The 12,706-nt window shown below is 48.5% G+C and overlaps 1 protein-coding gene across 1 annotated transcript in view; it reads left to right on the top strand.

Annotated features, from left to right (window-relative positions):
* Positions 1–12,706, top strand: part of CSMD2 (CUB and Sushi multiple domains 2) — a 579,918-nt gene that overhangs the window by 206,274 nt on the left and 360,938 nt on the right. Inside the window, exon 5 of the mRNA XM_033115124.1 lies at positions 4,318–4,525. Within this exon, the coding sequence (XP_032971015.1) occupies positions 4,318–4,525 (208 nt within the window). The remainder of the gene's footprint in view (positions 1–4,317; positions 4,526–12,706) is intronic.

Below are 12,706 nucleotides of genomic sequence, written 5' to 3'. Positions count from 1 at the left end.
ACTCTTCCTGGTCACCTGAGCAGTGTGCTCCAGGTGTATTCCTTGTGCAGGCTGCATGTACCCTCCTATTGTAGTTGAGCTTTGATTGCTATTTACATGTCAATGGGAGGGATTGCCCCTCAGGGTGACTGGTTGTGAAGACTAGCTGTGACTATAGTGGAGGAGCTATTGTGCAGGAGCTGGTTCTATGGAGCAGGATTCGCTTTAGCAGGGCTTGGTGCCTCCTGAGTCTGCCCTTTGGATGTGTTGTATATGGAGGTGGTTGGGTGATGTGATCTGAAGCTGGCCAACAGATGTGTTGGTTCTGGGGCCTCTTGAGATGTGCTCTAGTGCAGGCCAAGTTCAGCCGCTACCTCTGCCTTGCCCAAGGACACTTGGTATGAACGACAAAGTGATCTACAGATGATTGTCACTTGTGCTAGGCTTAGAGGTGCCTGGGAAAGGCTAAGCTGGGAACTGATGCTGGCTGCTGCTAGTGCTAGGCTTGTGGCTACTTAGCAAAAGGTATGGGGCATGCTACTTGTTTGGGGTTTGTGAAACTTTCAGAGATTTTAGGAAATTCCACAGCATGAGCCAAGACAGGCTGTTTGTATGGAAAATCCACCGGAAATGGCTTAGGTAGACTCCCAAGTTGAGTGGGGCCGGGACTCAGGGAATCACCAGGGTGGGATGAATTATGTTAGCTAGGTTAATGAAGACTCAGATATGGCTCCTGCCTGCATGTGCAGGTTGGGTGGAGGGAGGGCTCAACAAAGCAACAGTATTTTCTGCCAGCATTTCTGTCTTGGATAAAGCTGCCCCTCCAACCTTCTCCCTGAAGCCAGATAATTCATTTTCTCCCTGTATGTCCCTGGTGCCTCTTGACCTGATGCCCCAGTGCTGAAGCTCAGAGCGAGCGAGTCCATTAGTTTGTAAGTCTGTGCATGGGCCCTGTAAGAGGAGCGCCTGGGACTCCAGAGCCCGCAGACTCATTCAGCCACAATCTCCGCTGGTTTTCACAGCCAGAAGTTGTGGGGACTTCTCTTTTCAGCGCTGGAACCCTGGGCTGGGGAGCCTGGTGTGTGGCTGAGACCTCTCACTCCTCAGGGGAGACCTCCACAGCTGAAATATCCCTCCTCATTTTCAACCGCTATATGTTGGGGTGGGAACAGCCCGTTCCACGTCTCTGCCCCTCCTACCATTCTTCAGGTGGTTTCTTCTGTATGTCCTTAGTTGTAGGGTTTCTGTTTAGCTAGACTTCAGGTGATTCTCAATCTTGGTTGTTCTGTAGTTTAGTTGTAATTTTCAGGTGGTTGTGGGAGGAGGCAAGCACATGATTTACCAGTTCAGCTACTCCACCATTTTGACCTCAGCAAATACATGTTTTGAGTGTATGATCCTGAGCACCTAGAATAGAGCCTGACACATAGTCGCCACTCAGTAAACATTTGTTGAATGAATAAATGAATGAGTGAATGAATGAATGAATGTCTCAACATAAATGTTGCCTCCTCTGTGAAGCCTTCCCTCAGTCCTGTGTGCTACCACTGTGCCTTGACTCCTCAGTTACAACAGTTCTGGGGAGCCACTGCATGTTTGCCTGATGCCCCCACTCTGAGAAACCCTTGGGGACAGGGATGAAATCAAGTTTTTCCTTAATGCAGTACTGGCCTTAGCCCAGTGTTTGGCACACAGTAGGTGCTCAGTTAGTGAGTGTGGGAGGGAAACATTCACGAGCACCTACTGAGTGAGGCCCCTTCATGACTGTGCTCATATGTACTTAAGAGTTGGCATTGAGAAATGGGCTCATTCTCTTGAAGTAGACCTTGACCCTGTAGAATGACATCGAGAAGAATAATTCAGGGCTCCTGAATGAACTCACTTTTGTCTCCATCCCACACCACTCCTGTGTATCCAACTATCATCTCCATCTCTCTACCAATGTGTCCCCCCCACACACCCAGCCCTGGGGGCTAAAACTGCACTCCTTGTGACCTGCCACACCACAAGGTACTCCCCTCCTGGGTTCCGTGCCACAGGAAATGGCACCTTTCATCCATCCATCCATCCATCCATCTATCCACTTTCATGACAGAAATCCAGAATTCATCCTGTCCAGTTGCTAAGCTCTGTGTATTCTAATTCCTAAATAGTTCTGAAATAAGTCTCACATCCTCCTGATGGCCCAGCTCAGATCTCATCTGGCTTCATCTGGACGGAGGTACCCATGGCCCACCCAAAGCATCCTGCCCGCTCCCCCCATTCAGACTTTTTCTGTACACAGTCCCAGTGATCCTTCTAAAATTCAAATTTAATCATATTTCTTCACTATCTTTGCTCCTCAAAATGAAGTGGAAGGAAAAGGAGAACTTAGCATTTGGTGGGCATCCATAGTCACTGGTGAATGCTAGGTACTGTCACATTAATTATCCCATTTAGTTATCACAAGTAACCATTGTACAGAGAAGCAAGATGAGTCTGAGGGAAATAAATCACCCAAGGTCACATGGCTGAGAAATTGTGAAGCCTGAATTCAAATCTAGACCTCCTGTCCTTAAAATCCATTTTCTTTCCAATATACTCCTCTGCTTTCAAATGCTTTTGGCCCAGTATTCTCTGTCATGTAGCCCCTTCTACCTTTTTGGTACCAGGACCTATCATTCCTCTCTAGTTACTCTGTGATAAGCCATCTGGAGCTACTTATCTTAGGTAATACCTATGCTTTCGTGCTTTTGTGCTTACAATTTTGGTTATCTCTTAAATGCCTTTCCTTTCTCTATCTAGTGAACTTCTATTCATCCTTCAAAACCCAACTCTAATGGCACCTCCTCTGTTAAGCTTTCCCAAATTGACTTACCCAAGCAAAGTAATTGTTTCTTTACCTATGCCCTGAAGGTGTGAAATGTACTCCTGGGAGACAGAAGAGTATATTGGTTAACATAGGCCCTGGAATCAGACTATAGTGCTTAGAATTCTAGCTCCTTTCATCACTATGAGCTGTGTCACCTTTGGCAAATAGCTGAATCTCTGTGAGCCTTGGTTTCCTTACCTGTAAAATGGGAATGATAATTCACAGGTCCATAGTAAGGATTAAGTGAAATGTGTGGAGTAGTTAGACTAGTGCCTGTTACAGTAAAAGTGCTCAATACATATTAGGCTTTATTACTGTGACTCTGCTGCCTCTGATACACATTTGAACCCGGATGTTGCATTTTTCCTTTCTGTATGATTTAGTCCAAATCTCTAATATAACATGTGCTAAGTGTATTATAATCACTTACTTTCGTACAGGCTCCAGGAGGGCAGGTGACCCAGCTAGTAAGCAGCAGGAGAAGGATTCAAACTGAGGTCTGCAATAATTCAAAACCCAGTGCTCTTAACTATTACATGTCAGAGCTTGTTCCTCGAATCATTTTTTCTGAATATCAAGTCTCAGCTGGGAGCAGCGAGACTACACCAGGTTATGTTGCAGGAATGAGTAAAACATGGTCCCTGCCCTTGGGGACTTCCAGTGGAGCTCAGAACCTAAGTGGAAGACAGATATGTGAAGAGGTCATTCAAACTGTGCGAAGCACCAGGTCTGAAGTCGGACACAGAGGAGAACACTGAGGAGAGCAGTACTAAGTGCTTGGGGAATACGGCTTTGCCGAGAGGTGGCATTGGAGATAGGTCTGCAAGCAGAAGAAGAGCTGCTGTGGACTAGGGACCTCCTAGGCAGATGGAACGGTGTGAACGAAGGCCAGGAGGTCTGAACATGTGTAGCACTGAAACAGAACTGGCCTGGGAACAGGGGTGGAAGGAAAGATTGCAGAGGTCTGGCCCAGCTGTGATGGACCTGGGATGCCCTTTGAATTTTGCCCCAGGGTATAGAGTTGAGGTTTTGTTCTGGGCTGAACTAAAACCTGATGGGAAGAAATATCCTATTCACCACAGTTGTGACCATGGAAATAATGTGACGGCTGACTTCTCCATACCTCCTTGTCATCATGGAGCTGTGTGGTGTAGTAGTTAATGTGCTCTGAAGCGCATAGTTCCAATCCCAGCTCATTGGCTGTGTGACTGCAGGCAGGTTACTTAACCTCCCTGTGCCTTGGTTTCTTCATCTGTTCAGTGGGAACAATGATATCTAAAATTCTCAGGACAGGGCCTGGTATGTGGTTAGGGCTATAGAAGAGTTTGTAGCATCATTATTAGTTCAATTCAGACTAGGATCTTAGCCCATCCTGTTTGTGTATCAGGTTCCAAGACCCTTTCCACTTCTCACAGTGAAGGGCTCAGTGAGTACCAGGGCCTGTGAACAGGACCAACTCACAGGAGCCTCTCGTCTCTTGCCCACAGCGGACGATGCCTGTGGCGGGACCCTGCGGGGCCAGAGCGGCATCATCTCCAGCCCCCACTTCCCTTCGGAGTACCATAACAACGCCGACTGCACCTGGACCATCCTGGCCGAGCTGGGAGACACCATCGCTCTGGTCTTCATTGACTTCCAGCTGGAGGATGGTTATGACTTTCTGGAAGTCACGGGGACCGAAGGCTCCTCCCTCTGGTAAGTGCTGTCCCCACCCCCTCTCCTGTCCCCTACAGCAGTGGCTCAGGGGGATGCGGTCTCCCTGATGCCTGGACTCTTGGCCACTTCTACCCCCACCACTGGAGAGTTTTCCTCTCATCATAATGGGGCATCACTGTATTTTTAGAGTTGGGGTAAATTTTTACACGGATTTGGGTATCTGATTTGAAGCATGTCCTTGCTGAAAAATGGCATGATCGGTTTCACTTAAGTAACTTGCATTTAGACTGAAAATGTTCTGGTCTCAGGACACGAACAGAGTCTCGGTGAAATTATCTGAAATATTGTTACATTTCTAGAAGTCATATTCATAGCATCCAACAAAGGGAATAGACCCTTACATGGCAACTGCTTTCCCATTCCCCGCTCTGAGGCGGCAAAGGTGTGATGTCTGGGTTTCTGAAGGGAGGGACGAACTGCTCCCCTTCCTTCTGGCTTTACCAAAGAGCATGGGCTGTTCTGTGGTGTGCTCCACCCGCCGTGAAGACTCACTGCTGACGGACACAGGAGGGGAGGGATGACAAAGACTTACCGGCTTGGTGCCTGTCGTCTTCCAGACTTGGGCCCGCGAGACATGCGCCGTCTGAGGTTGGCTTCAGGGCGTGTCCAGCGTCCTGTATGGGTGAGGAGCCTTGAGAATGGCCGTGTGGTGTTTTGAACGCCCTCTCGTATTGTCCTTGGGGTGGTGTTATCAGGGCAGCAGGGGTTCCTGTGTCAGCACATCAGGGGCCAATAGAAGGGTGTGTCCAGATGTGCTTCAGGCCAGATGGGCATCTTTGCACAGTGCCCAAGAAAGGCAGGGCACGGTGCCTGTGGATGAGAACAGAAGAGGCGTCATAAGGACTCTGAGGGAAACAGAACATGGGTAACTGCTAGAGGCAGGGATGGGCAGTGCGTAGGAAAGCACAGTGGTCAGTGGGACTGAGGAGGAATTGGAGGGAGGGGGAGGAAGAACACGGGAGGCAGGGACACGTGCATTGAACACCCAGGTGTTGTGCTGTGATAGAAACACCAGTTGAGTAGCACAGGGTCCTTTGAGGGTGAGAAAATCAGACACACCCACACTAGGAGAGAGCCAAGAGTGACTATTTGGAAGGGATCAAGTGGGAATGGACTCCTCCCAAATACGGACTTCGAGATTTGGGGACCAGTGTAGCCCGGAGAAGTCTCCTGGTGCAGTGGAAGGCAAACCGACCCAGCAGTCAGAGGACCTTGGTGTTGTAAGTTGTCCGTTAACTTGGTCAGGCCCCGATGGGGTGTTGAGAGAAGCACGTGTGAGCCAAAGAGTTAAACTGCCCAATGGAGGTTGATGTTCTAGTCTGTGGGCAACGGCTGGATGTTTGGAGCTGAGTCAGGTTGAGAATCTAGATGATCCTTCACTGAATTGGAGCCCCACTGACTGGCCCAGCCTGAGGACCCTCTGTCCCTGGCCTCTTGTAAAATACCTGTGTTTCTGATTATAAATGTAATATACTACATATGCTCCTTATCGAAAACATGAAAAATACAAAAAGTTATAGAGAAATGAATAACAGGTGTTAAACTTTTGTTGCACTCCTCTTTGGCTTTTTGCTTTACCGATCAATCTAGCTGGCTACTTATATGTATTTTTTAATGTTGCAAAATTAGGTTCTTAACATATCTATAGCTATGTGTTTTTAATTTAGCATTAGATCATGAAAACTTTTCTGTATCATTACAGATGCCTGCAAAATATAATAGGTGTGAGAATAGTATCGTGTATTATCGACATATGGCAGGCTGGTTCTAAGCTCTTAGAGCTCTAATTTCATCTCATCTTTATAAAAAGTCTGTGAAGTAGGTAGCATAATTTTCCTCCTTTTACAGATGTGGCAAATGAGGCCCAGAGAGGTTATGTGACATGCTTGAAGTCACACAGCTAGTAATTAGAAGAGCTGGGATTCATCCCCAGGTTAAGTGATCTTGAAAGCCCATCTCCTTAGCCATGACAGCACTGAAGGATTATCGTGGCTGTGTGGCATCCCTTGTCAGAATGTGCGTACTTCCCTCGTCAGATCTCTTGTTAGGTTGTTCCCCAATTTTTACTTCTGTAAACAGATGCCAAGATGAATATCCCTGCCAATTCCTTTTCCAGTCTCAAGGCCTCTTCGACTCGCTTGTTTATGGGCCAAATGGTCTCCCACAGCTTCTGCTGTCCAGGTGTGGGGCTACACGTTGTCCAAACTTCTGGAGTGAAACAAATCTGAAAGAGTATTCCTTTTCCTATTAAGTCACTCAGTGGGGAAGGAATTAAGCAGAGGAAATCGTTAGGGGAATCATTCAGAACTCTTCTATAAGATTAAATTATAATTATTTACAGAGTTGGTGTCACCACTGCCAGGCGGTGTGCATTTCTTGTTCTAATTTATCCTTGCATAGCAATCACGGATAAACAAATTTGGAGGCAGAGGACATATGTGCAAAGAACCCACTCTCTCCCCTGCCCCTTCTTTTATGGATCCCTGGATTCTTGTGAAAATGCGATGCTGCTGGTTTATGAGTGTACGGCTTTCATCAGCTTACATTAAGGTTTTAGGATGTTCTCTTCAGTTCTGTGCCAAGGCACAGAGAGACAGCTGATCCTGTTAAAAAAGATGGATTTGAACAACTGGGCATCCCTTCCCCTAGTGAGAAGGCAGAGACACCTCAGAGAGAAAACAATCCACTCCTGCCCTCACTGGACAGTAGGTTCCCACTGATTTGAAAGAGGAGGTGGCATAGAATGTCCTGACTCAGTTTCCACACGCCTCTTCTTCCCCAAGTGGGAGAACAACAGGAGAGTTTTAATTAGGGTTCTAGTCTGAATTTCATGGACCAGTAAAATTTCCAAACAAGTGGGGAAACATAGGGTTGATAAGTTTTTATTTTGCCAAGTAAGGGTATTAGAAAAAAAATCCTGCCAAGTCCTCAGAACATTATTTCATAAAACAAAGGACAATAATTCAAAGCCAAGAATGTGGCAGGATGGAATCCACTGGTAGCCTTGGGCTGACGTAATGAGAGACGAGGCTGGGAGGAGAACAACTAAATAGCGGTGTGTGGCCATAACTGTAGAGAGTCTGGTGATATTAGACGTCAGTGCACTGGTACTTCCTGTTTGGGGTCCAGGACCAGCCCTTGGGAAGCCAACATACATGTTTTGAATAGGAAAAGACTGCTGTGGTGAGCACGGAATCCCGCACCTGGCGTGTTGAGAGAGTCCCAAGTATTTCAGACTTACTCTCCCCAAGTCAATTGCCGTGTGTGTGTGTGTGTGTGTGTGTGTGTGTGTGTGTGTGTGTGTGTGTGTGTTATTGCCATGAGCAAAAGCTGGGTTTGAATCGACTGAGATTGACAGTCTAAACAGTGTATTTGGTATTATTCCCTCACCACACACACACACACACACACCCAATCACCCCGACACCTCTCCAAGTCCCTGCCAAATCAGCCCCTTGATATACACATCGCCAAGTCAAACCCCTTACACGAACATACGTCCGTCTCTAGTTCACTGAACTCAATTCAAGGGTCAAATTTCCCCTCACTGATCCTGCTGGGGGGCGGGAGGGAAGTAGATCTTTGTTCTGCTCTGACCCGGTTAGCTGGCTATGACCTTCCTGAAGCCCCATCCTTACCCTCAAGTTCTAGGAAAATGTTGCCGAAGTGACTCATGAGACTTCTGGACTGTTCCGAGGGCTGGGACGGAGAGATGCCGAGACCCCTTTAAAATCCTGGGTTCTGGGTTCCTGGAACGTGGCGGTCCCTGGAGGGTATCAGATTCCTGTTATCGTAATGAGTAGAAGGGATTGCCAGCTCGTTACAGAACTGGCCTCCCCATTGTGGAGCAAATCAGGGTCTGAAAGTCCACTGAGAAGTCACTAGACCCAGAATCTCTCCCCTCCTCCTTCTGTCTTATGCTTGACGTACTCCGTTTGAGTCTCTCCAGCCTCTTCCTCTGGGCTCCAAAGAAGGAGAGAAAGCCAGAGAACAGGGAGTGGTCTGTGTAGTTGCTGCTGGATGAAGCATTGAGCCTGTGTCTTGGCACCTAACTGGGGAGAGAGCCAGCTTGGGAGTCAGAGGCAACTGGGCTTGAAACCCAGATCCACCTCTTAATAGCTGTGTAATCTTGGGATATTTACTAACCTCTCTGAGCCTCAGTTTACACATCTGGAAAATGGGGCTCATCATATCCACCTACAAAACACGTTCAAAGGGCTGAACAGGAGAACTGCTGCCTAGCTCCTGGTGGGCATAATGCTCCTAGGTGGGCACCAGTGTCAGGGGCTCACTCTAGGAGAGGAAGAGGGTAAGTAAGATGAGGCGTCCCCAGCATCATCCGCCCCATCCTTGGTGCCCCCACTGAGGCCATCTTCCCAGGCTGCCAGCCCAGTGGCTTGTCAGCAGGCAGAGAGGCTCAGCCTGGTCACTCCGACTGATCTAGCCCCCACGGGAATTACCTGGAAACCCAGGTGGGGTGGGCGGGAACAGAGCCCCTGGGTCAGGCTTGAGGATGCCCTTGGAAAGGTCAGAAGCCCCAGAGCTGTCCTTTATGAGCACGTGGAGGGCAATATCCCCTCTTCTCTGCCTGGACCCAGCCCCAGACTGGCCAATCGGCCACTTGGTTAGAAAAGCAGAAGAGGATCTGACTAATTCAGTGGCCACTGGCTTTTCTGTGCAGGACTAGGAGCTGGGGGTACTCCCCGGGGAGTCAGGCACAGCCCCTGCCCTGGGGGGCGCATAGAGTAGGGGAGAAGGGGCAGACAGGATGGTGAGATGTGCAAAGAGGCCACTGTCCAAGACAGAGATGGAAGGCCCTTTCTGCCTGGGACCTCTCGCTGTCTCTGGTCGATGAAGTGTGGGTGCAGGCGGTGTCTGTGCGGGTGTCTCCGGTGGAGGGAGTTCTGAGCTCCGTCCCGTACATGGGGATGCTGTGCACATCGTGGAACCATCCCCCATCTTCTTGGTCACCCCTGTGAGTCACGTCTCTGCGATGATTCCTGGCATCTCTTCCTGCCCCCTTCACTCTGTTTCACTCTGATCGTCTGTCTGTCCACCCTCTGTGCGCTCACACCTCCACGCCCCCCACCGTACATGGAGCTGTATGTGACAAACTGGCCTCCACCAAACATTGAAAGTAGGAAACGAAAGGACAGCCTCTCCAGGGCTTCAGAGGATGGCGGAGCCCAGGGCCTCACGACAGAGACAGCATGTGAGACAGGCTTTGAAGGGTGGGCACCGCATGAGATGGGACAGGGCGGGGCAGGAAGGGCATCATTTTAGGGTGCTGCCGGGGCCTCCTGGATAAAGAGGGGGCCCACCGATCCCTGAGACACAGGTCCAGTCAGTGATTCCTGGGGTTCTCAAGGGAAGATTCTGGCCACCACGCACCCCCGCCCCTGGGGCTCTGAGCCGAGGCTGCCCCCGCACCTGGAGAAGAATAGAAGAAAGTGCGCTTTAATGTCTGGATGTCCTGGGTCCTGCCCCCAGGCCACCTGATACACAGCATTGCTTTTCAAAAGAGAATTTCCCTGGAAAGCAGCTTCTCTCTGGATCCAGCTTGGGGGGGCGGGGGGGGGGGTACTTCGTTTGTTTGCTTTTGTTTTTGTAGGTGGGGATACAAAAACTTCCATCTACTTTACAGTCACTTTGAAAATTTTGCTAGCAACACTCTTTCTCCTCTTGAAAGACCTCGTTTTAATTATTAAGCATTTTACACATGGAATTGGAGCCAACTAGAACCATTTGATCTCAGTGACTTTTAACTAGATATTTCATTCAAGAGCATTAGATTCAGATATAATTAGAATGAGAACAGCATGCCAGCGGGGATTTGTTAATAATAACTATTCGCTTATTTTTTTCATTCACATGTACTTTGTCAAACCATTGGTTTAGATCATTTACGTTCTTTGTTACTTTTCCTCTATTTATTTCCGGCAGTCATTTATTGAGAGCCTCCTATGATGAACTAGGCTTTCCTAGGTGCTAAGGAGACAAAGACACAGTACCATTCCCAAGGGAATATTTGTTCGCTCCACAAAGGTTTATGTAGGAGCCATGCACTGCGTTGGATGGACCCCTGGGCTCATAGTCTAGGCAAACAGGCAGAATATAACTAAATGCTTTACAATATCAGGTGTCAGGTACTTTTCTAAGAGGTATAAAGAAGTTCCCCTAGGGACTGAAAAGAGAAATCTAGTAGCTAGGATTCTTGTGGTTCAAGAAAGAGAAACCCAACTCTAGCTGACTCAAGCTAAACCGGGAATGTGCACGCTTCTGTAACTGAAAAGTCTAAGCGCTACCTTCAGGCACTGCTGGATCAAGGTGTGCAGATAATGTCATCTGTTTCTCTCCCTCCCAGGGCTTTGCTCTCCTGTGTGTTGGCTTCATTTTCAGGCATGCTTTCCCCATGTGGTAGCAAAGGTGACCGCCATGGCCGGCTCCCTCTGTCCTACAGGTTTAGTGGTCCCAGAAGATAGGAATAACCTCTTTCCTAGTGATGCCCACAAAAGGCCCCAGATGGACCTTGATTGGACTAGATTGAGGCATGTGGCTGGCCCTCAACACCAGTGTAGCCAGAGGGTGTTCTCATTGGCCCGGCCCAGGTCACGTGGCTATCTGCCTTGCCCAAATCTCATGCCTGGGAATGGAGGAGGGGTGGTTCACCAAAGGAAAACCACATCACTGGGAGACAAAAGCAAAAAAGATGTCCTCCAAAAAAGTTGTCAGTCTTCTTATTATGATGGAGGGGAGGACTCAGATAAACAAGTCCCAGAGAGGGTGACTTTTGAGTTGAACTAAGGAGTGAATAAGAGCTTGCTACCAGCATGGAGCAGGAAAGGACCTCTGTGTGTTTGGGGCATTGCAAGTAGGGTGAAGGGTGCAAGAGAGCAAGGGCAGTGTTTGAGGCCTGAAATGAGCACAGGAAGAACCATGCCTCCATGTTAATAAGCTGAGAGAGGACTCCATAGACTATAGAAGGCAGGGTTTTAAGAAGAGAAGTCACAACATCAGTCTGAATTTTAATTGGGTCCAACCAGAAGACTGAAAAACCAGCTACAAAATTTTTTTGTGACCACACAGTCAAGAGATGATCCAGCCTTGAATTATGGCAGCTGTGAAGAGATGGAGAGGAGGGGGCGATATCAAAAATCATTCTCAGGCAGAATCAGCTGCTTTTCAGGACCCAGTTGAAAGGAGGCGTGAAGGCAGGGGAGGAATCTGCGAAGATTTCCAAGTTTCTGGCCAGATGACTGTGGTAGGGTCTTTTACCAAACGGAGGAACGCAGGAAGGAGCAGGACTTGGGTAGAATGGGGGATGGTGACAGTCACTGGCCTCCCCAGCACAAAATGGGCCCAGAGAGGGACATGAAGGTCACCGCAGGGAAAGAGATGAGCCTGGATACAGGGACACAGGTGCCCTTGGTTATGTCAATCTGTATAGTGTTTCAGATAAGACGGGGGAAGGTGGTCAGGGAAACCCATGCCTGTGCCTGAAGAGTGTGGTGTGCAGGTAAACACTATGGCAGGGCCTGGAGAAGGCGTCTTCAGGACTAGCTCCAGCATCATCTGTAGCAGCAGTCTCTCCGGCATTCCGCCAGCCTTACCATCTCCGTATTTATTACCAACATTTTCTACCATCATTCATTCATTCAAAAACTACTTAGGCTCTTCTGTTATCTGACATTGGGCTTGGCACGGGGAATACGATGATAGAGGAGACAGATAAAACCTCTGCCTCCGTGAGACTTCTGGTCTCCTTGGGAGGGACTGCCATTAATCAAATAAATCACAACATAAATGTAAAATAGACTTGTGATGATGAGTGCCAGGAAAGAAATGAACAGGATGGGCAATAATAGCAGTGGGGAGCCTGTTAAGAAAAGGGGTCAAGGGGAGGTCTCCCTGAGTGCGTAGGATTTAAACTGAGGCCTGACTGTTGAGAAGGAGCTGCCATGGGAAGAACCTGAGAATCAGCATTTTAGGCAGACGGAATTGCACCTGGAAACGCCCATCATCACAATTGCCCCTAATTTGCCCTTGAACTTCATACATAGAGTGGCATAGGCCAAATGCCTGTCTTCTGGGGTTTCAGCCTCTTGGAATGTCAGGGGCAAGGCAGGGGCAAGGATTCAAGCTGACAGACATGCCCAGGAA

Source organism: Rhinolophus ferrumequinum, chromosome 9 (assembly GCF_004115265.2).
Source record: "Rhinolophus ferrumequinum isolate MPI-CBG mRhiFer1 chromosome 9, mRhiFer1_v1.p, whole genome shotgun sequence".
NCBI lineage: Eukaryota > Metazoa > Chordata > Mammalia > Chiroptera > Rhinolophidae > Rhinolophus > Rhinolophus ferrumequinum.
Note: the sequence above shows the minus strand (reverse complement) of the source record. Positions and strands in the feature narration are given on the sequence as shown.